Source organism: Dendrobates tinctorius, unplaced genomic scaffold, assembly GCF_039654945.1.
Source record: "Dendrobates tinctorius isolate UK_male_01 unplaced genomic scaffold, ASM3965494v1 ptg000006l, whole genome shotgun sequence".
Taxonomy (NCBI): Eukaryota; Metazoa; Chordata; class Amphibia; order Anura; family Dendrobatidae; genus Dendrobates; species Dendrobates tinctorius.
Window position 1 is genome coordinate 18,078,247 of NW_027361674.1, and position 24,200 is coordinate 18,102,446.

General features: G+C 44.8%; 1 protein-coding gene and 1 long non-coding RNA gene across 7 annotated transcripts in view; one reads left to right on the plus strand and one right to left on the minus strand.

The window, feature by feature from the left end:
* PCNX4 (pecanex 4) overlaps positions 1–21,044 on the minus strand; it is an 81,101-nt gene extending 60,057 nt beyond the window's left edge. For 2 of the 6 annotated variants that reach the window (XM_073571256.1, XM_073571271.1), the window contains exons 1-6: positions 20,697–20,916; positions 17,078–17,130; positions 12,705–13,451; positions 11,509–11,688; positions 10,045–10,547; positions 9,372–9,472 (exon numbers count right to left, since the gene is read on the minus strand). In XM_073571256.1, coding sequence (XP_073427357.1) covers positions 9,372–9,472; positions 10,045–10,547; positions 11,509–11,688; positions 12,705–13,393 — 1,473 coding nt within the window. In that variant the 5' untranslated portion in view covers positions 13,394–13,451; positions 17,078–17,130; positions 20,697–20,916. Of the gene's footprint in view, positions 1–9,371; positions 9,473–10,044; positions 10,548–11,508; positions 11,689–12,704; positions 13,452–17,077; positions 17,131–20,596; positions 20,660–20,696 lie in introns of those variants that run through there. The other 4 variants (XM_073571268.1, XM_073571262.1, XM_073571264.1 and 1 more) reach the window with 4 other exon arrangements.
* LOC141085738 (uncharacterized) overlaps positions 20,993–24,200 on the plus strand; it is a 97,912-nt gene continuing 94,704 nt past the window's right edge. Inside the window, exon 1 of the long non-coding RNA XR_012231400.1 lies at positions 20,993–21,120. This is a non-coding gene — a long non-coding RNA (uncharacterized lncRNA). The remainder of the gene's footprint in view (positions 21,121–24,200) is intronic.

The window sequence follows — 24,200 nt, forward strand, 5'->3', positions numbered from 1 at the left end:
CTCAAGAAGCCTCTGCTCCGCTAGTGAGAGTCGTGGAAGCTGCACCCCCACTAAAAAGTTATCAATTTCCTCCTCTGACGGCTGCACGTGTGACTGGTACAGATTGGAGTAAAATCCCATCATCACCTCCAGTATGGCCCTACTGCCTGTATGCTCACATCCGTCTTTCCCCTTTAATTTAGCAATATACACCGATTCCCTTTGGGCCGCCACCACCCAGGACAGAAGGTGACCCGCTCTCTCTCCCTCCTCGAAAAACTTAATTGTGCAGAACAGCCTTTTCCTCTCAGCAGTTTTCATAGTCATATTACAAACCTCTCTGCGCTGATCTCAAAAGGTCCTGGGCCTCAGGGGTTTGCTCCTCAATTAGTGCCGCCTCTGCTCCCTCTAATGACCTAATCAATTCCTGGTCTCTCCTGCCCGTCTCGGTCTTAACTAGCGATATGTCTTTAATGCACAGCCCTCTAAAGTAGGCCTTCATGGTTTCCCATACCATTAATACCGAGGCCGAGCCCATATTAATTTTAAAGAACTCAGTCAGGTCAGCCCCCACATGGCTGTCCAGATCAATCAGCTGGAGCCAGAACGGATTTAGCCTCCACAGGGGTCTCCTGGAAAATTCTAAGCCCTGCCCCTGAAGCACCACACACATAGGCGAGTGATCCGACATAGTTCTAGCCAAATAAGTTACCTCAACCACTAGACTTAACATCGGACCATTCCCCAGAGCCAGATCAATCCTGGACAACGAGGCAGAGGCGGATGAAAAGCAGGAGTACTTATAGGTTCCGGGGTAATGGATTCTCCATATGTCTATTAGTGCAGTCTCCTTCAGAACCGCCCCAAAGGAGGTGCAATTACCACCCGGTCTCCGCGCCTCCCAACCACCCCTGTCCCAATGGGCATCAGGAACATTGTTGAAGTCGCCAATTATCAGAAAGGGAATCCCTGGGAAATCGCCCACTACCTCCATGACCTTGTAACAGCAATTTCCCACAATACGGCGGAGGGATATATATCGAGATCAGTAACATCAGTATACCAGACAATTTACATAGCAAGCATACGAACCATCCCAGCGGGTCTATAATCTCTTTACACTGTTCAAAAGGCATATCTGTGCTAACAAGAACACTGACCCCCCGTGAGTATGAGGAATATGTTGCATGATACCCTGCCTGCAGCCACCCTTTTTGAGAAGATGCGTTCTACTCTCTATCATGTGGGTTTCTTGAAAGCATATGACTGCAGGTTTGACATCGAGCAAGAACATAAACATTGCCTGTCTTTTTACTCCGGACGCCAACCCTCTAACGTTCCAACTTATTATCTTTATTTTATCCGCCATTACCCTGCAGCCCCAAATACCGTGCCATCCATTTCCACAATTGTGAATTAGTAAGGCTGTCTCCACTCAAACCTGTGTGACATAGACAATAATTTAACATAACCCCCTCACTCCCCACCCCACCCACCCCCACCCACACAATACCCAAACTTCACCCAACTCAAGCTTTCCATCTCCTCCAGGTGTCACGGAGGAGAGGGCGCACTTTATCTGATTCAGAGTATCCACTTCACCGAAGCAAGCCCGCTTTACTCCCCAACCTCTGGGAGTAGCATATGACTAGTGACTGCAGCCAAACAATTCTCAACAGTTAACCATAAAACATTCACATTAACTTTCTGTTAAATACCTTCAACATGTCTAGAACATGTGAACTAGAAAAATAGAAAGAGGTAGGAAAATTTCTCCCTCCCCCTCCAAAGCACAGCAAGATTATTTCCCAAAATGAGAGTGAGGGTCCTCCTCCTGAGAAAAAGGTATACAGGAAGTAAGAGCGGATATATGTAGGATCCCGTCCCAATTAAAGGACAAGTCCCGTCCCGATTAAAGGACAAGTCAGCTCAGTCAGCCAGCGGAGTCCTTAGAATTCGCCTTGCGGAGACGCGTCTCATTGCTGTCCAGCCAGTTGAGGGCCTCCTTTGCATCCGTGAAGAAATGGACAATGTCCTCATCTACCACTCTTAGTTTATCTGGATATAGCATTGCGTACGGCACACTCAGAGCTCTCAACCTCTTCTTAATGTCAACGAATTTGGTGCTTTGCTTTTGAACCTCCATAGAGAAGTCGGGTAAATGGAAATCCTGGAGCCGTTGATTTTTCAGGTCCAGATGATTCTTGGAAAAGCGAATAGCATCCCTGTCCCGATAATGCAGAACCTTAACAAGCACCTGTCTTGGAGGACGACCAGGGGGGAGGGGAAACCCGGTGAGCTCTTTCCACGGCATATAAACGGGACTGGTTATTCTGGCCAATAGTGTATAACAGCCACTGTTCAAAGAACTCGGTGGGCGCAGAGCCTTCATTTTTTTCCAGCACCCCAATGATCCGCACATTGTTGCGTCTTGACCTGTTCTCTAGGTCATCAGTCTCTGCCTGCACAGCTGATATTGCAGTGGCCATACGCTGATGCTGCTTGTCAAATTTTGCGATAGTATCTTCCATAGTGCTAATACGTTTCTCAGCTTCCCCCATCCTCTCCTTAGTGACATGCATAGAGTGTTGTAACTTAAACATACTGGCCTGCAGGACCCCCAGCTGTGCTGCCACATCAGTAATAGTGTGAGAGTGCAGTGCCAGCTGTTGTTTGTTCATTTTCCCCTTCGTCACTGAGGTCTGGTGAACTCCCTATTCTGGTAAAGGAAGGTAATGAGCCTGATTATCAGGCACCTGAGTCTAATGATGATGACTGGCTGAGTGGAGTCACGGACTGGATATAAGGCTGCCGACGCCCTTCTGCCCGGCGGGTGATTTCTCTGTGGACTTCTAGGAAACCAGTCTGATTCCTGCTCCTCTAAAGCTAAGTTTTCTGCTTTGCCTTTTAGCATTTGTGTTTTGTTTTTGTTTGCCTTGCTTTTCTGGATTCTGCCATTCCCTGCTGGGGTGAGCTGATTCTTCTTTTGCCTGTTGTTCTGTCTTCAGAATATTCCTGAGTACTGACCTAGTCTTTTTGAAGCCTAGCGTCTTCAGGGCCTTTTTCACTGTCAGTCTGTTGGCTCTTATTTTCATAGGGTTTTTCACGGATTGCAGACAGCAGCCTTCCTGTCCTTTCCTATCTAGTTAGCTTGGGCCCCGACTTTGCTCAGTCTATCTTTCTGTCTGTGTTGTGTTCTTTCTTCTTGCTTCACCGTCATTATATGTGGGGGGCTGCCTTTTGCTTTGGGGTCTGCTCTGGGGCAGTTTAGATTTCCCTGTCTTTAGGCTATTTAATTCTCCGGCTGTGATCGAGGGGTCTAGGGCATCGTAGGAACCCCCCACGGCTACTGCTAGTTGTGTTGATAGGTTCAGGGGTCTGCAATCCGATAGCTGCCAACCTCTCTGGTTTTCTGGACTTAGCTAGCATTTCTGTTTTTGCCTCCTACAGTGACTCAATCATAACAGCAAGCCTGAACAAGTCTTTTAATGTGGGCTCCTCTGGGATCACCATCCCCCCCATTTGCCGCTTACATTTTTACAGCTCACCTCCACTCTCCCACCTCATGGTTCCTTGCTCTTCCTCCCGGCTCCCGCAGTCACTCTCCTCACCCTCCTCCACACCAGATTCCTCTGGCTCCTCCGCAGGCTGACCTCCACCTGCATGTGCCGAGCTCTGCGTGTCTTCCTCCAGCCTGGCGAACCTCCGCAGCTTAGATGCGGCATCTGACTTCTTGGGGATTCCCCCATCCTCCTCCGGGCCCGCCATCATTACGTCCTCCCCGCCGGCGCCATCTTGTGCCTTCTTCTCCGACTCCCCAGCCGGCCTTCTGCCTCCTTTCCTCCCTGCCATTTGTTTGTGCACTCCTGATTTACAGAGCCTGCGGTCAGGGTCAGCACCCTCTCCAAGGAATGTGAATTTGACTGCTAAATAGTGGCTGCAATCTATCAAACTGTCCTATATCGAGTGGGAGCTCCTTCAGCACGTGTCCACTCACATCTCCCTCAGGCCACGCCCATAGGGTGGTAGCTTTGTGATGACTGGCCTAGACCTACCACAAGATTTGATAAAGCGGGACACCCACCTATTGGACGCTAGGTTGCAGTTATATAGGGCCCCCAGAGCTGAGACTTGGACTTTGAGGGTATTGGTTGCTAATCCAAGTTGCAGCCCCACCTGTAGAAACTCTAGGATAGGTCCCACTGAAGCTACATCTCCTAAAGATTCCCTCAGGAAGTCAAGGAACTTTTTACACGTTCTACCGTAGATTCTGAATGTTATAGGTTTCCTACTCTTCAAAAGGGTGGAGACTAACCCTGGTGAAAATCTCTGGCGACTCAGTAGTGCCCTCTCAAATTCCAGGCTGCCAGATGGAAGCCCTTCCCCTGAGAGTGGACCACTGGTCCCTGGGAAAGCAGGTCTGGAACCTCCGGTAAGATCCATGGATCTGTTACTGACATGAGTCTCAGAAGGGAGAACCAAGGCCTCCTCGGCCAAAACGAAGCTGTGAGAATTACTTTCGCTTGATCTTCCCTGATTTTCCGGACTACTATCGGAATCATTGTTATCGAGGGGAACACGTAGGCCAGGGAGAACTTCCAGGGTATTTCTAGGGCATCCACTGCGAACGGGTGTTCTTTTGGATTTAGTGAGCAGAACTTCCTGACTTTTCTGTTGTGTAAGGTGGCAAACAGGTCTATCTCTGGTTTGCCCCAAGCTCATATTATTTGTTGAAAAACCTGGGGGTTTAGGGACCATTCCCCCGTCTCACGTGTCTGCGACTCAGGAAGTCTGCTTGAATATTTTCGACGCCCCTTATATGCAGTGCCGTGAAGGACAACAGGTGTTCCGCTAACTGGAAAAGTAGGTTTTATGTTTCCATGAGGCCTCGGGATCTCGTACCCCCCTGGTGGTTGATGTAAGCTATCACTGCAAGATTGTCCGTCATGACTCGAGTGTGGCGGCCCCGAAGTAAGGAAAGAAAATGTTTCATGGCCTTTTCCACTGCCCACAGTTTTCACATTTGAACCGTGATCCCTTTCTAGCGAGCACCAGGTTCCTTGTATTGAGTGGGATCTTAAGTGTGCTACCCAACCTGTAGCACTCGCGTCGGTTGTAATGATGTCCTCGACTGTTTTTTGCCACGGGACAACAGCTGTCAGATGCTGCTCTACCGTAGGGAATCTCTTACGGCCGTGGAGAGATATAGTTTTCCTTCTAAATGCCCTTTCAATTGTTTCTGTGCTGACAGAACTTCCCACTGCAGCTGTCTTAGGTGGAACTGCGCCCACCCTACCGCGGGTATACAAGATGTCAACGAGCCTAAAAGGGACATTGCGTTCCTCAGTGTCATAGCCAGCCTTTGTATTGCTGAGCAAGCTAGGACCCTTATCTTGGCCACTTTGTTTTCTGGTAGGAGGCAGAGCTGTTGCTCGGAGTCCAGTATTAACCCTAGGAAGGATTGCACTTTTACTGGTGTTAATCTTGACTTGGGAATGTTTACTATCCATCCCAATTCTATTAGAGTTGATGTCACTTCCTTTACTTGCTGAGTGCAGTGGGTCTCCGACCTCCCTACCACAAGGAAGTCGTCCAGGTATGGAACGATCACTATGTCCCGGGAATGAAGAAATGACATTACTTCGGCAATCACTTTGGTGAAGAGTCTGGGGGCTGTAGACAGGCCGAACGGAAGGGCTGTGTATTGATAGTGTTTGACCTGACCTTGGACATAGAGTGCTACTCTCCAGTACTTCCAATGGATTGGGATATGATAGTAGGCATCTTTTAAGTCTATCACTGCCATGAGGCAGTGGTGGAACAAGATTTTTATGGCCGTATTGACTGACTCCACTTTGAAGGAGCAATTGTCTACCCATTGATTGAGCCTCCTCAGATTGACTATAGTCCTCTAAGACCCATCTGGTTTTTGTATCAAAAAGAGGGAGGAGTAAAACCCCCTTCCTTCTTCCTGAGTTGGGACTCCCTGTAGGACTTGTTTCTGCACTAGTCCCAAGACCTCTGTCTCCAGGGCCAGTTGTTCCTCCTGGGCTTTTCTTTGGGGTGTCATTATAAAAGTTTGCCTGGGCGGACAGATCAATTGTATTTTTAAACCTTCCTTGATTATACTTAGGACCCACGAACTGGGGGAGATGTTTTCCCAGGCAGAAAGGAAGAGAGAAAGCCTTCCCCCTACCTCTGATCTGATGTCATTGAGATTTTTTGGAGGACGTGGAGGGCCCTTTAAACATGTAGCCCGATCCTCTCTTTTCTTTAAAGTCCCAATTTTTTCAGTCTCCCGGGGGTCAACCCCTATTAAATCTTCTCCTCCGAAAGGATGATTTTTTGGACTCTCCAGGAAATTGGGGAAAGCCTTTCTTCCTATCCCCTGCATGCTCCAAAATTTCCTCCAATTTTTTGCCGAAAAGGAATTGACCGTCACATGGGATGGAACAGAGTCTATGTTTGGATGGCAAATCCCCCGGACACCCTTTAAGCCACAGGGCTCGTCTTGCCGCATTGGACAAGCCTGCCGCTCTAGCTGTTAACCTTGCGGAATCTGCCGAGGCATCCACTAGGAAAGCCGCTGCTCCGTGTACCAATATCAGGTTTGATAGTATTTCGTTCCTAGGAACTTTATCCCTAATTTGGTCTTCTATTTGTTGTAGCCAGACCATGAGGTCACGGGCGGTACAAGTGTCAGCTATTGCCGGTTTTAACCCCCCCTGCTGATGCTTCCTAGATATGTTTCAAGAAGCCATCTGCTTTTTTATCAAGCGGGTCTTTCAGCATGCCAGAGTCCTCGAATGGTAGAGATAATTTTTTTTGAGAACCTAGCCACAGCACCATCAATTTTCGGGATCTTTTCCCAAGTTTCGGAGTCTTTCTCCTCAAATGGGTACCTCCTCTTTGATGTAGAAGGTAAGGTACCCGACCTCTCTGGCTTTTTCCATTCTCTGTCAATTAAAGCCTTTATCTTGTCATTGACAGGGAAGGTGCGTTTTCTCTTCTCTTCTAGCCCTCCGAACATAACATCCTCCAATGACTTAGGTGTTTTTTCCTCCTTAAGGCCCATTGTAGACCTGACAGCTTTGACCAGCTTTTCTACGTCCTCTGCTGGGAAACACAGACGGCCCCCTATATTGCTGTCCAAGGAGGATTCTGAGGACTGAATAGAGGAAGAGGAGGCGGAGGGGGACAGGGACCTTTCCTGACCTTCCTGCACTAGAGAGGCCTCTGAACCAGAATCCCTTTTGCGGCTTCTTTTATCCGTTTTTTTAAGGGCTGCCTTTAAGGAGCCTTTTACCTCCTCTTGTATTATAGCCCTAAGGCTAGTGACCAAATTAGGGGTCTCATCCCGTATGGTTTTATTTATTCTGCCAGCACAGAGATTTTTCTGCCACTGGACTGCCAGCGTTTTTTTGCATAGGGCACATTCTCTGTTCTTTGTTTTGCCGCTAGACTTCCTCGACCCCGATTTCGGAGGCTGATCAGATGCACGTGTGACGTTCTTTCTGGACGTCAAAGAGCCTTGCTGGTCAGGACTGCCGCTCCTACCACTCGAGCGGCTACTCCTGTTATGCTGGCGACTTGGCAAGGCATCTGGCGAGAGCTCCTGCAGAAAAGGTTGCTGCTCTTCTTGCCCCACTTCCATTATGAAGCTCTGGGCACGAGTGCGTCTTCTGTGGTTATCCCTCTTTTTAAGAGGGATCCGCTGCACTCTCCGCCTCCTCCGGTGCCCATCGACAGTCCCCCCTCCCCCCCCGCCACTCCGCCAGGATTATTATTTGCCGGTCGGCGTTTCTTCATGGGCGCCGCCATCGACGTCACGCGGGCACGCCCAATCCCTGCGTGCTTCGTGCGTGACGTCAAAGGGGCGCGACCTGGAAGCGGCCACCCCCTCCTGGACTTTCTGGATGCCGGAGCGGCAGACATGGAGAAGCCCCCCGGACCCCCGCCATGCTGCACCCACGCCCGCACGGACGCTGAGCCCCCGGGGACAGCGCTTCCACCCCCGAAGCCCAGCGCACAGGCACTGCCTGTTCTTCCACGCTGGCACGGGAGTGGACAGGTACGGACATCTTGACATGCCGTCTTCAGCACAGGGGTCCCTGTCAGGACAGGAAACCAAGCTGAAGCGAGGGAGAGGTACTGCCCTTTTATCTTCAGTAGGGTTCCTGTCCTGAATGGGGCGGATCCCCTCTTTCATGTTTGCCGTCATGGGAGACAGGAAAAGTACATTTGGTTGATAGGAGCAGACCAACATATCTACCTGGTCTGTTGTCAGCTCTCGGGGAATGAAAGAAATGTAGTCCACCATATGAGAGCAGCAGCGGTGGTGGCCTACTGCTGGATCCAGGTTTCAGTAAGAGCCAGAAGTTTAAGAGAATCAGAAAGGAAGAAGTCATGGATGTGGGAGCGTTTATTACAGGCTGAGTGTGAATTCCAGAGGGCACAGTTGAGACAGAAGGCATGCAGGGAATATATTAGTGAGATTTTCAAGGTTTCTAAGTGTAGTAGGTGAGGGATTAGATTTCCTATTACAAGAAGGGCCAGGGTTGGAAGAGATACGCATCTCCTGTGACTAGGAGAAGGACAATCGAGAGAGTAAGCAGATGGGTAAGTGATTTGTGAGAGCGTCTCTTGTGTTGTATGGTGGGAGTGAATGGATCTGTGCAGTTTAGGATTGTGAAAAGAGCATGAGTGCTATACATAGGAGAGGAGAGAGGGGCTGATAACAGGGTGGGCCATTTATATGGATTCACCTGGGTGACCATATGGATAAACCTAAATTAAAAGGGAATGGTTGGTGATATCAACTTCCTGTTTGTGGCACATTAGTATATGGGAGGGGGACACTTTTCAAAATGTGTGGTGACTATCGCGGCCATTTTGAAGTCGGCCATTTTGGATTCCAACTTTATAAATGGCCCACCCACCTATATCCATAGAAATGGCCCTCCTTGTAGACTGAGTGCAAAGATTTTGTGCAAGGACGGTGGTTGTGAGTGAATGCAGCAGTCACAATATAAATGATACAAACATATAAGGTGAATATTTGCTGCAATGCAAATGTTCTGGAAATAGGTTTCTTTGAATGTCTTACCTGTCTACTGCCCAGTCTAAATGCTTTAACTGTCAGGCACTTTGAAAAAATACACTTGGAATAATTGCTTCCCCAGAGCTCTGTTTGAATATATAGGAGTTTTGTTCTTAGATCTATTACTAATTTAACTTGTTAACAAATCAATCAACTAAATTAAGACAGCAGGAGACATATATGCAACCAGTCTATGAAGGAAGATCATATTTAAGGTAATATTTTATTTTAAATAGTTAGATGTCACATTTAAAACTCACTTTACACATGTGTAGACAAAATAGTATATTACCATCCTGTAAGCCCTTGTGAATCCAATGCAGACTGATGCAGAGTGCAGGTTATACAGTGAAGTGTCTAGAGAGAGGTAAGCGACCATCGCAAAAGGAGAGACTGAAATTTAAAAAAAATAAAAAATTCAAATCAATTAAATATTGCACATAATTATCAATCCAAAATTCATTTTAGGAAAGTGGTAAAAAGCAATTTAGTTTTTAATGAAGATCTTCAACTGCCAAAACTAAAAGCCCTCTTAGTTACTGGACTAAAGTCAGATGAGGTAATATGTATGGTGAAGAAATAGCAATCCAAAGTGTTTTGGGGTCCATGACTTGTAAACTGTTGTTCGAGAGACTCTGCTGCCCTTTTCTAATCTGCTGCATGACAACTCGCTAGACCGGCGGCATTGCCATGATCAAAGGTGTGTGTGTAGGAAATATTACAACACAACTGGCAACCATTGCAGCTGGTAGTTGCCTATGCCAGGTATTCGGGTATTCAAGGCTTCACCAGCAACTTAAAATAAAAGAAAGATAACACCAATTCTCCCATATGGCCCCTGAAGCTTTGGGGGCATGCACATCTCTACAAATATGGATAAAAGGCAAAATAAAAAACTGCCACTGATGCAATTCTTTCTATTCTTGATTTCCTAATGCATTTTTATTTTTTTTGCTCCTACTTACCTAGCATGAGCACAATTCTCCTTACAAGAGCGGCTTTTTGTAATCTGCTTTGCTTCTTCATGAAGACATTTAAAATCCGGATATCGTTCTGAAAAAAGGGATTCCTTACAATCCCCAATATGTAAGCACCTTGAATTTCTTTGAGAATCCATAAAAAAGCTAATAGTATAATGAGACAATATCCGACAATGGCCTGAGGACTTTGTAAGGAAAAAGTGGAAATGCAGTAATGATGTAACAAGCTGGACTCCAGCAGAACCAACGTCAAGATGATGCAGTATATTGCCGGTTCCTTCCAGGTCATCTTCCAGGAGAAGGTATCATAGTTCTCTGTGGATTCCTTACGTTTCTTCACACAATGTCTGAGAACAACTCCTATTTCTGCTAAATTAAGACTGAGAATAAAGCCAAGTCCGGCTATGAACAGAACCAGGCCGATGGAGTTTGGTATAAAGTACGCCGATATGGTTACTCCGACGGATACTACGAACATGATGAGCAACCTGAAAAAGTACAGAGAACAGCGCAATTACAAAAAAAAAAAAAATCGAAAACACATCAATAAAGGTCTGAATGACCTAAGGGGTTCTTTTCCTCCGAATATACAGGAACATTAGGTTAAGTTGTTATAATTAGTTTTTGACACGTATTTTTACTGCGCATAAAATGAAACAAATATAAAAAAAAACAAAAAAAAAAAAAACACAACAGCGTCCTTACAGTTCCAGCACATTGGATGGGATCTATAGAAATCTCATGCCCACTTTAAATCTCATCTCTTTAAAGAGGACCCGTCACTGGATATTTTTTTTTTCTATTTAAACTGAGAACGTTTTTTGCTGTTCCACTGATTCTGGAACAGTTTCTTTTTTATTTTCTGCCCCTCCTTTCCAAAATTATTGTTTTCCCTTCAATCAATTGGGCGTATACCGCAGAACTTCTCCAAGTTGTTTGGTCCATATACTGAAATACTACTGTATTATATAAAAGAAACTGATGGTGTTATAAGTAGTTCATAGAAATACTAACATATCAGCCATGGTGGATTTTAGCCAGATCGTGCCTTTTAAATGACACTGTCAGAGACTGATAGCGTCATTTAAAGGTTTAGATAGCAGCGATTGGAGTTTGCTCAGGTCACTGCTGTTAGAGGCTGTTAGAGGCATATACCAGCTGTGGTTACACAGCTGGCACCCACCGTATGTGGAGCAAACTCTACTACTAAACCTGCTCTATACACCGCCACCTTTCATGGGATTCAACAATTTATTCTATGTTGGAAAAGAGTTACAGGACCATTCACACAGGCCAAATATGATTTTTTTTTTCCACACTTTTGGCTAAAAGTAGCGAAGCAAGTTAGTATAGCTATGAAAAACAGAAGAGGATCATCATAAAAAGTCTATTACAATTATTTTCATTCCTGCATTTTACCACCATGTGGTGTAGTGCAATAAACAATACCTTAAATTACCAGCCATCGGTGACCCTCCCAATATAAATTCCAGTATCTGCTCCATTCCCCAAAGTACAAGTGCATCAAGAGGCGGTAGGATGCCCAGAGCCCAAAGGAAGGGTAAAAACAAAAACACGACGTGTAAGACTTTGTTGGCCAAAACTAAAGCTGGAACAGTAGAGAGAAATCTGAAAAAAAAAAATATTACATTATATCAAGCATCATCTTGGAGTATATAAGACATCTAAAAACACAAAACATAACAGTAATAAAAGACAAAAAGAAAAAATATAATAGCAAAGAAAAAGAAAAGGGAAAAAAAGGAAAAAGAAAAAATACCAAAAAGAGTAAACGGTTCAAGCTAGAAAGCTGCACTTTTTACATGTGTGTAAAAACGTTCTTCAGGAGGCAAGACTCTGACATAGGAGTCTCGCAGCGGTTCCTTTAGAGAACCCAGGGGTCTTGTAGACAGAATGATTTTGCTTTTTTTTTTTTGCACTCTTCTTTTTATATACAACGACTTTGGCTCCAGGTCTTTTGACTATATGGATACGCATTGTGAAATTTTCATTGTAAAACTATGGTGTCTTGAGGGCTACCACAATGTTTTTCTACAAGCCCTATCTTTGGATCAATTACCAAGTTAAATGAAGCTTCTTATAAAGAAAATGGAGTTATTTCATCAAAGACATGGGCTTAACAGCCATTTGTCTCAGGCTCTGCTCCCAAAAAATGTAATGAGTTTACTAGAGTTAGTTGTAGCTAGCCGGGCACGTATTAGCCATTTTAGGTATATTACTGCGCTTGTATCACAAGACAGCTCAACGCCTTCAAAAACGATGCTCTGTTCTGGCTCAAAGAGAGGGTTCCCAAGCGAGAAAGTACAATGTTCATATGCCAAAGTAAAGAGCATGCACTAAGGTTATCTTCATTAAACAACCCCTTTAAGATGTTTCTTTCCATGACCGACTGGAGGGAGAAAACTGATGATTGACAGGTCTCTCCTCCTCATGTGCCACTTACATGTCATTATCAGAAGCATGGAATGCACATCAAAGCCCAGACAAAAACCGCTATCCCCCGCTCACCGATCTAACCCCTAATAAAAATATCATGATAGTTTGCTTTCGGAGCAAAAAAAAAAATTTTATTCCGTCTAATTCAGAAAAGAAATGAAAAAAAACAAACCATCAGTACAATTTACCTGTATGCAAGATCAACGGCAATGAAAGCAAATATATAGACGGGTCTAAGAAGGGGCGTGATTTCATAAGTGTCTTGTGCATGAAACGTGGCCGTCTCTGTGGCCGAATTGATAATTAAAGAATATTCTCCAATGCAGATTGTTATCCAGCCGAAAATAAAGATCATAACCGTTCCTCCGGTGTTTCCATACAGCAAGTCTATCCTATACGGCATCAGATACCACGTCCCCAGGCCACACAGAGCCCCAGCGAGGATGGAATGAAAGATCAGGTTTGCTATAAACTTCTTGCCCGGTATGATGAATTTCACAGTCTCTGAGCCAAGGCAGCTCGAAAAGTCAAAGTCGTCTTCATCTGTGAGGGTGTTTTGATTCTGTAGCCTTTCTACAGTGGATGTTTTCCTGCGGGCATACATACATAATAATTGAATGACGAAGGAGGCGATGAGCATCAGTCCTGTCGAGAGCGCGGCGGCATAGTAGTCCTCTAGGATATGGACTTCGTATAGTACAGTGCCCACACCGCCTAGGACCCATGGTGTCAGAAACAAGATCACCTGATTGATGTATATGTAAGGAGGTGCACTGTAACCCAACTTAAATCGGGGACCACCAAGGATGGTTTGTGGAAAACGCTTCCAGAAGAATTCCTGCTTGTAATCATTTAGTAAAGGAACATCAGGACCCATTCTTCTGAATCACAACTTTGAATTTGGTTTCATTTTTTATGCGGCGAAATGGTAATATCTAAAAAGGACCAAAAAAAAAAAATCACAATAAAATAACCCAATGGGCAATAAGCGCATGTATCATATTACTATGACCCCACAACTAACATATGGAATCAGGCACACAGGTGTATTACCACTTCATGCAAACTCTGAGTTTTACCGACGTCTAACGCTGAAGTCTATAGGGCCTCGCTGTACCTCCAAATGGTGCTAATTATACACGGAAGCTTACAGGTTCTTACGGCACACATCATACATCTATCTTACTTCTAAGCCTAATGCCTCCTTCAGATGTTCATTTTTCCCCCAAAAAAGGAGTCATTTTAATCTGATTTCTAGACCCAATTTTCTTCCATTTTTGATCTATGTGCGTGCTTTTCTCATTCATATGACATCCGTTTTTATTATATACAAAAGAAAAAAAAAGTCCCCAAGTGTCTCCTACCCATAAACAGTGAGAAACAATCAGCACTTGGATGACAAAAGGATGGCAACCGGATGTTATCGATTCTTCTTTTCATGGACCCGTTGGTTACATTGGGTTTAATCCATGACTTGTATTGTATAAAAGAAAACAGATATGTCTATTTTTTTTTTCTAAAACACTCGGTCCACCAAAGAACAAACAAACACATGGACATGGTAACAACGGCATAAACTATAATGGATATGTGTTCTGTGAAAAACATGGATACAACGTATAAAAAAAACCCCAGATATATGATTGAGACATAAAAGGTGCCATTAGTGATCGTGCTCCGATAAGGTGTTATCTGAGCATGCTCGTGTGCTCGAAAAATGTGTTCGAGTCCCCGCGGCTGCATAGCCCATGGCTGTTCGACAGCAGCAACACATGCAGGGATTACCTAACAGGCAGACGAGCATGCTCGGATAAAACCTTATCTGAGCACGTTCACTCATCACTAGTATCCATACATCATCAATTGCTTTTGTATAAACATATGAAGAATGGAGTTTAAAATTGTTTAAATAAGAACATTTCAGTGTTGCCTTCTTGAGGGGGTCTTTGGGGTTGACACCATTGCAGTTATACAGGAACATTCTAGTATAGGTTAATTTTTTGCACATCTATAATAATAAATGCCCTAAGCAACTTCCGGTTGTAACAACTTCCGTCCAGTTGTAACCGGTGACGTCACCGCACACCTCTTTCCATGTTAACCCTCAACACACACACTCCACTCACCTTTCACCATCTCCACTCACTCTTTCACTTCACATACGACCCTTTCTCTCACTCCGTCTCTCATACTCACGCCGTCATCGCCGCTGATCCACGATCCCCGACATCTTCTTCCGCCGGCGCCATCCTGGATCCAGACGTCCTCCACGCCGGCGACATGTTCTTGCGGCGACGCCATTTTGGATCGGCGAAATCCCGCGATAGTCAAGATGGCGTCGCCGCAAGAACATGTCGCCGGCGAGGACGACGTCGGGATCCAAAATGGCGTCGGCGAAAACTCGCGAGATTTCGCCGACGCCATTTTGGATCCCGACGTCGTCCACGCCGGTGACATGTTCTTCCGGCGACGCCATCTTGACTATCGCGGGATTTCACGATACTCAAGATGGCGTCGCCACAAGAACATGTCGCCGGCGTGGACAACGTCAGGATCCAGGATGGCGCCGGCGGAAGAAGATGTTGGGGATCGTGGAGCAGCGGCGATGACGGCGTGAGTATGAGAGACGGAGTGAGAGAAGGGGTCGTATGTGGAGTGAAAGAGTGAGTGGAGATGGTGAAAGGTGAGAGGAGTGTGTGTTGAGGAGTGTGTGTGTTGAGGGTTAACATGGCAAGAGGTGTGATGCTATCGCATCCTCCCGATGCGATAGCATCGGGCCATAATCTAGTTATTTAATAATCATTCTTAGCATTTAGATTCACGCTCATGTTATATGTCACTAGGCCCTTTATTTTCGGATCATTACTATAGCTATACACTGTGTTTTATACCTTGATCTATTTCTATGGGTGTATGTTATACAACCGATAATCATTGTTATGTAAGAGCTTCTGAACTCAATTCTTTATAGGTTTATATTATTGTTCTGATTTGCACTTGCTACTATAGATTCCATATTTCAGTGTCAGTATTTCCTTATACACCTGTATGTTATAAAACAGATACTATTGTTTTCTTTTTTTTCTCCATCAATAATTGTTGGTTAAATAATCTTTCGGCTGACAGCTATTCCTCCTGACCCTCGTATACACATGCACACTCAGTTTGGCCGTGCGAGTATGTGTTTTCATTGGGGAGACGGGAATAAGTAGCTGCCTAACACTTAAGTAGATATCTGATCTCCCCTTAGAACAAAAGAACCAGAATTTAAAATGCCCGAACCATCTTTTCCCCATCAATATAACAGTCGGGAGTACCAATACTGTGAGATACTCCACAGATCCCGCTGAAATTGGTGGATTTGGCAATGTGTAAAGGTACGCTAAGCGCCCACATCCCCTTATAGCACCATTTTTTATTTATTTCTTTTACTCACTTATATAGCGCCATTAATTCCACAGCGCTTTACATACACACGTGGTCAAAATTGTTGGTACCCCTCGTTTAATGACAGAAAAACCCACAATGGTGACAGAAATAACTTGAATCTGACAAAAGTAATACTAAATCAAAAATCTATGAAAATGAATAAATGAAATTCAGACATTGTTTTTCAACCATGCTTCCACAGAATTTATGGGTCTTTCAACAGGATACTGACCCAAAACACACAGCTAAAAACACCCAAGGATAGCTAAGAAGTGGCCTTCTATGAGCTCTGACCTAAATCCTATTGAGCATCTTTGGAAAGAGCTGAAACATGCCGTCTGGAAAAGGCAACCTTCAAACATGAGACAACTGGAGCAGTTTGTTCTTGAGGAGTGGGCCAAAATATCTGTCGAGAGGTGCAGAAGTCTCATTGACAGTTACAAGAATTGTTTGATTGCAGTGATTGTCTCAAAAGGTTATGCAACAGAATATTAAGTTAAGGCTACCGTCATTTCTGTCCAGGCCTATTTCATGAGTTTTATTTATTTTATTTTTTTTTTAATTTTGTGGAAGCATGGTTGAAAAGCAATGTCTGACTTTCATTTGTTCATTTTCATAGATTTTTTATTATTACGTTTGTCAAATTCAAGTTATTTCTGTAATCATTGTGGGTTTTTGTTATTAAACGAGGGGTACCACCAACAATTTTGATCACGTGTGTACATTATCGCCACTGTCCCCATTGGGGCTCACAATCTAGATTCCCTATCAGTATGTCTTTGTTGTGTGGGAGGAAACCTGAGAACCGGGAGGAAAGCCACGCAAACACAGGGAGAACATACAATCTCCTTGCAGATGTTGTCCTTGGTGGGATATGAACCCAGGACCCCAGCTCTGTAAGGCTACAGTGCTAACCACTGAGCCACTGTGCTGCCCAATCAATATTTTTTTTTCCTCCAACGTATTCCAGAATAAACATAGAAGAATATAGTATTATATTTTTTGTTCTAACCATTATGACAAATATACAGGCAGTTGCAGCAGGTAAGGAAATCCCTAGCCTGGGTAGCGTCAGACCCCATGGGGGATCTCTCAGACTTATAAATATGAATCGCCTTAGTATTTACCGTACCTGCCAAACAAATGGATTTACTTCTCTCGTTTGCATCACAATGTTTGGATTTCCTGTTATAATAGGAAAAGATTAAAAGTGAATAAATAGTGCACATTCAATACTCAAAAGCAACAACGTAACAACAGAAAAAGGCAATCTTGTATGAACTAGAAATGTATCCATGTACATAGCGACACTTACCCTCCTGCTACATTGTCATTCTAACCAGAAACTTTTCCTTTTCTCCACATGGACACATTTTCGACTTGAAGAGACATTTCTCCCTTACAGTGTTCCCTTAGTAATGGTAAACTGAACACTTAGCAACCCCAAACACTGACAACTCACACCAGTCCATTCAGGTGGAAACACATCCTGGACAGTGTTAACCCTTTATGAACTAAGGTCATTTTGTCTTTCGGATCACAAAATTGTATTTATTTTTTTTCACACATTTATTCTGCATAACTAAAAATAAATAAAAACACCATAAGTAGGGGTGGTCCCATTTTTAACCTGATAGGTTATGAATGACATTTCTGGGACCTCACCTGCCGTGAAAATAGGGCTCGATGACACCTATTCCACAATTTGTGTAGTGGCTTTCCTTATTTACTTGTATTATTGTGTACTGTAGAGGATTTTTCGGAGGAAATACAAGACCGCTAATTCTCAGCAATGGCACCACATGTAAGGTGGAAACATGCTTGGCTATCCATTGGATAATATATTGATCGTGGGGGTCTAACTGCTGGGACCCCCACACATTGGCAGAATGGAGAACAATGGAGTGGCAGTGCACATACTCAACCAGCGCTGCATTCGTTCCCTATATAGTCAGCTGGAAAAAGATGAGTGCAGCACTCGGCATCCCCACAGAGAATGAATGGATCGGTGCCGTTCCACTCCAAGGTCAGGTTGTAAAGAAGAAAAAAAAAATCAATGCCAGTCGGATCCCCACTGATCAATAAGTTATCACCAGACTACCCCTATAAGTTCTATTACCATAATTCTTAACACTAGGACCCTTTCACATATCTGATATATATATTTTTTTTTTTTACAGGCAGAACATACACCCATTCAAGTCACATCCATCCAAGTGTGTCTGTTTTGTTTTTTTAAAAGGAATCTGTCACCCCATTTTTGGACTATCAGCTGCGGCCACTGCCATCAGGGGCTTATCTACAGCATTCTGTAATGCTGTAGCTAAGCCCCCGATGTAACCTTGAAAGATAAGAAAAACGAGTTAGATTATACTCATCCAGGGACGGTCCGGGTCCGGTTTTGGTCCAATGGGTGTAGCGGTCCGGTGCCTCCCATCTTCTAGCGATGACGTCCTCTTCTTCGCTTCCCGTCGCGGCTCCGGCACAGGCGCACTCTGCTCTGCCCTGTTGAGGGCAGAGCAGAGTGCCGGACCAGGTCAGAGTGGTGCGGCGCCTGTGCACTGCAGTACTTTACTCTGCCCTCAACATTACAGAATGCTGTAGATAAGCCCCTGATGGCGGTGCCAGCAGCTGATAGTCCAAAAATGGGGTGACAGATTCCCTTTAATGGTTACTGGATAGGAGAAGTTTGGAAAATCCTTTTCTTTATTTGAGAAAACTGGATGGCACATTCATGGGCCAAAAATGGCTGAAAATTGGATCCAGTTTACTGATAAAAAATGGTTGGTTTTCTCTTGTGCTCACAAAAAAAACTATTAAGGTTAATAAGACCTAATTTGACCAAATTAAAATCCATTTTTTTTTTTTTTGCTTTTTCTACAGCATATGAATTAGGATACAAAAGCCATATTCCCTCCTTGCACTGGATATGGATCTAATAGGGATATAGGTGCCGAATCCAGATGAACAAGGTCTTGTAGTGTTTTTTCTTAATAAGGCTGGTTTCACATTAGCGCTTTTTAAGCGCACGCACGGCCGGGGGTAGCTCCGCCCCCGAGCCGGCTCTCTGCCCGGCGTGCCCGCCCCTTTGCTTGTAGCGCCGCCTCCTAGCGCACAGCGGCGCCTGCGATCGGCGCACCCTATCTTTAGCATAGGGTGCGCAGATGGTGCGCAGGCCGTGCGCTAGTTGCGCTTTGACCTGCGCTGCGCACTTTTGACGGTGCGCCGTGCGCGCCAAAATCAAACTTTTCGGATTTCGGCGTGCTCGGCGCACCGTCAAAAGTGCGCAGCGCAGGTCAAAGCGCAACTAGCGCACGGCCTGCGCACGATCTGCGCACCCTATGCTAAAGATAGGGTGCGCCGATCGCAGGCGCCGCTGTGCGCTAGGAGGCGGCGCTACAAGCAAGGGGCGGGCACGCCGGGCAGAGAGCCGGCTCGGGGGCGGAGCTACCCCCGGCCGTGCGTGCGCTTAAAAAGCGCTAATGTGAAACCAGCCTTAATATGTATTTTTTTAACTATTTTCTTTAATAGATATTATATCAATTAAAAGTTTACATTTAATAAATTTCATATATATTTTGTCCAATAAAACTGTTAAAAACACCTGGAAAAAAAAGCTTTGTGCAAAATGGATATGAATTATAAAATGCAAAAAAAAAAAAAAAAACTCAGTGCACCCCTAAAAAAATATTTATGATATGTTGTTTATTAGACAAGCCCATCAACCACTTCCTGACACAAGACGTATGGTAATGTGCAGGGTGTATGGAGCGGGCTCAGCACTTGAGCCAGCTCCATAGCAGGGCAGCAACAGATGCGTTCTATTATACAGCAGTGTCCGGAGCAAGGCCTGATCGCTGCTTTTCAACCATTTAAATGCTGCAGTCAAAATCTGACAAAGACATATAAATGGTGCAATTGCAATCATTCCAAAGCTTCCTCCACAGAGCTCACTCCGTCGCCGCCATCTTGATCCACCTATGCAACAATTTCACCCTATACTGCAGTATCACAGCTTCAAGTCCCTTAGGTGGACTAAAAAATAAAGTAAAAATAATAATAAAAGTTAAACATCTCAAATGAAAGTAAATAAATATAATAGAAATAAATCCAATATAATATAAATATAATAAGTAGGAAATAAATAAAAGTAAATTAAATATAAAAGTCAAATATAAGTATCAAATATAACTAAAATCTACAAATGTCAAATAAATATTATATAAAAAAATAAATAAATTACAAATAAATATAAGTAAATAAATAAAATATAAGTGTCAAATAAAAATTATACATTATATAGAATAAAATATTTTTTATATAAAACATATGCAAAAATAATTATGAAAAAAACAGTCTTGTTGTTTTCCAGTACATTATATGGTAAAAATGAATGATAAAATTATGTCATTTAAAAACTACAACTCGTCTTGCAAAAAAAAAAAAGAAAACCGTGGAAGTCCATGAAAGGTTAAAGTTACATTCACACGTACATAAAACAAGGAATTAATGTTGTGCGGAGGACAGAGCAAATTTTAAGTGACCCCATAAGCCCCGATTTGGGTGGTTTCTCATATCGACCAATCAGACTTCAACTATAGACTATGTAACAAGCCATCTGATTGGTTGCTAGGGGTAACTGCAATCATACCCTGTTAGCACATGACGTCACAGAACAACGTCAGAGCGAGCCCTCAGTGCACGTATACACACGGGAGCCCGGGGAGCGGCAGACGCTGCTTATTACTCACAAGGCGCACAATGCCGCATTATATGTCGCCCTCTCCTCCCGGAGGCGATAGTGACGGCGGCCTATGTCCCCGTGCCCGGTGCCCGCACTGGGGAGGTCTCTGTATTCTCGTCCGTCCCACATATCCCTCCGTTTCCGGGCACTCACTCGCCCCCCTCGGTTAGCGGGCTGCGGCGCTCCTCAGGCGGCTCCCGGTGCCGTGCACACAGCCTCCATCTGCTCCTCACCTCCCTCCTCATCCCCCTGCTGAGGTGCAGGGGCGCGCACTGTGCGGGAGCCCGCGGAGAAGTGCACAGGCCGGGGCAGGAGGCGGGTGTCAGCGCCTGTGTGCGGTCATGGCACCTGGCAGAGCCGTGTTACCTGTGGGGGCGCTGTGCTAGGATTCCACTACAAAGGCTCCACATCACATTAACCTTTTGGAGCAGGTCAGCTTAAAAAAAACGCCTGAAAAATCGCTAGGAAAAAAAAACACGCTGGCAAGACGTTTCCTATTCATTCTTTTGTTCAGTGCTTTGAGTCTTTTTTTTCTTTAGGTTTTGAAAATAAATCCTGTGAGATAAAAAGAAAGTGCAGCGTCCAAAAACGTTGCACAAACGGTAAGGCTACGTGCACACGCTGCAGATTCACCTGCGGCTTTTTCCGCAGGTTAAGTGACCTGCGGATTAGCCTGCGGTTTTGCCCTGCGGTTTTCCTGCGGTTTTGCCCTGCGGATTAGCCTGCGGTTTTCCTGCGGATTAGCCTGCGGTTTGGCCTGCGGTTTCACACCTCTACTATGTTAAAGGTGTGAAACCGCTGCGGAATCCGCAGAAACAATTGACATGCTGCGGTTTGTAAAACGCAGCGAGGGGCACAGCGGTTTTGAAATGCCATTGGATAACATGGTACTGTACCATGTCTGCGGAACTGCTGCGTTTCCGCAGGGCCAAAACTGCTGCGGAAACGCAGCAGAATCCGCAACGTGTGCACACAGCCTAATTCCATCAGGAAACGACAAAAACTGCCTCAAAAAACCTCATAAAGCGTTTCTACTAGAAGGAGATGCGGCGTCGCCCGCCGAGCTCTTCCTTGGTGGAACCCGGCGGTCTCTGCTGGCGGTATTTTCCCGTCTTTGGGGGTTTTCTTCTCTAATCTATGACGAGCGGAGAAGAATAAACATTTTATTTATTTTATCTGCTTTAGGCTATGTGCCCACGTAGCGTTTTAAAACGCACACTGAAAACCGGACTCCTTCCTAGAAATCGCGCGTTTTTTCTGCACGATTTCACCGCGATTCTGTTAGCAATTTTGCCGCGATTTTCTCAAGCACTTTCCAAGCGATTTGAAGCATCGCTTGGAAAGTGATTGACAGGTTGGTCACACTCGTCAGACATAGTGTTTGACGAGTGTGAGCAGCTTTTTACTATTGAGGCCGCCTATGCAGCATCAATAGTAAAAGATAAAATGATAAAAAAAAATCGGGGTATATTTACCTTCCGGCGTCCCGCACTGCCATCCTGGGCCACAGCGTTCCCAGTAATGCCTTGCAAGACCTGTGATGACGTTGGTCTCGCGTTCCTATAGCGATCTCGCGAGACCGCTAGAGTCACGTGAGACTACGCCATCACAGGACCTTGCCGCAAGGCATTACTGGGAACGCTTAGGCCAGGAATGCAGCGCGGGACGCCGAAAGGTAAATATACCCCGATTTTTTATTCTTTTTTTTTTACAGGGGTATGGTACCCAGGGCCTGGAGGACAGTCTCCTCTCCTCCACACCGTGGGTACCAACCGCACATGAGATGCTTAACTTCCCGCATGGTGGGCATAGCCACATGCGGGAAGTAAGCGATTCTCATGCATTCCTATGGGTGCGGAATCGTGGCAATTCTTTGCGATTCCGCACAAAAGAATGACCATGCTGCGATTTTTTCCGCGATGCGATTCCGCCGCGGAAAAAAGCGCAGCATTAGCACAGCATGTGCGGAATGCCATAGGAATGCATGGGGTGCGTCATGTACAAGATTTTTAAACATTTTCGCAGCGTTTTCTCGCCGAAAATCGCAGCAAAAACGCTTAAAAATCGCATCATGGGCACACAGCCTTACTCTTTCCAGACCTGAAATCGCTCTAAAGAATAGACGGAAATGTGCAGAGTGACGGCAGTTTTTCATTGCTGGACATTTTTTTTTTGCAGAGATCTTTTTTTCCGGGCTAATTACACCTGAAAATAAAAAGGTGTCGTGCACATACGCAAAAAATAATTTTTGACAGCCTCAAAAAACAACCATGTATGATAATAGCCTAAGGGTATGTGCATAACAGGACCCCAATTCAGCAAAAAAAAAAAGTTGCAAAATTTTGGCGCAGCTTTTGGCATTTTCACGCCAGTTTTTCTCAGCTACGCCAAGACTTGGCAGAGTTGTGGCACGGAGAAGGCATTACACAACGGCTTGATTAATTCATGACCAGCTCTGGCGTTAAGTTAAAAACAAGGTTGCACCATAATTTACCAAGAATGATTACTCTAGAACAGGGGTGGGCAATTAATTTTTCAGAGGGGCATATGAGAGACCATGACTGTTGTGGAGGGCCGAACTAATAGCTTGAAATTAATTCTGCTCAATATTAATTATTAATTGTATCACTTAATATTGAACATAATTATACCACCCTACCCGCACCCTCCGTTCTGCTGATGACCTGAGGTTAGCATCCTCAATAATCAGAACCTCCCACTCCCTTCTCCAAGACTATACACGTGCTGCGCCAATTCTTTGGATTGCACTTCCCAGATCAATACGATTAGTCCCCAATCCCCACAATTTTAAGCGTGCCCTGAAAACGCATTTATTCAGACTGACCTATCGCCTCAACGCAGTAACCTAATCTATCCCTGTGTGGCACAGCCAAAAGTTTTACCATAACCAGGTTCCCTGCATCATGTTCCCACATGCTTTATGCATCCATTAACCCTCTGTGTCTGTACTGTTACACACTTAACATTATGGCTGGTCCATACAATCAGGGCAATCGTTACCACCCACCTTTCGTGTCTACCTTTTTCCTCATAGATTGTAAGCTTGCGAGCAGGGCCCTCATTCCTCTTGGTATTTGTTATGATCTATGTGATTATTGTTATGCTGTAATGTCTATCGTCTGTACAAATCCCCTCCGAAATGTAAAGTGCTGCGGAATATGTTGGCGCTATAGAAATAAAAATTATTATTATAATTAAGTATGCTGACACACTCTATATATCTTTGCACCCCCCACACAGCCCCTTATATACAGCATGAGCCTCACACAGCCTACTACATATGTGGCATGAGCCCCACACAGCCTCGCTATATACGGCATGAGCCCCACACAACATCCCTATATACGGCATGAGCCCCACACAGCCTCCCTACATATGGCATGAGCCCCACACAGCCTCCCCATATACAGCATGAGCCCCACACAGCCTCCCTATATACAGCATGAGCCCCACACAGCCTCCCTATATACAGCATGAGCCCCACACAGCC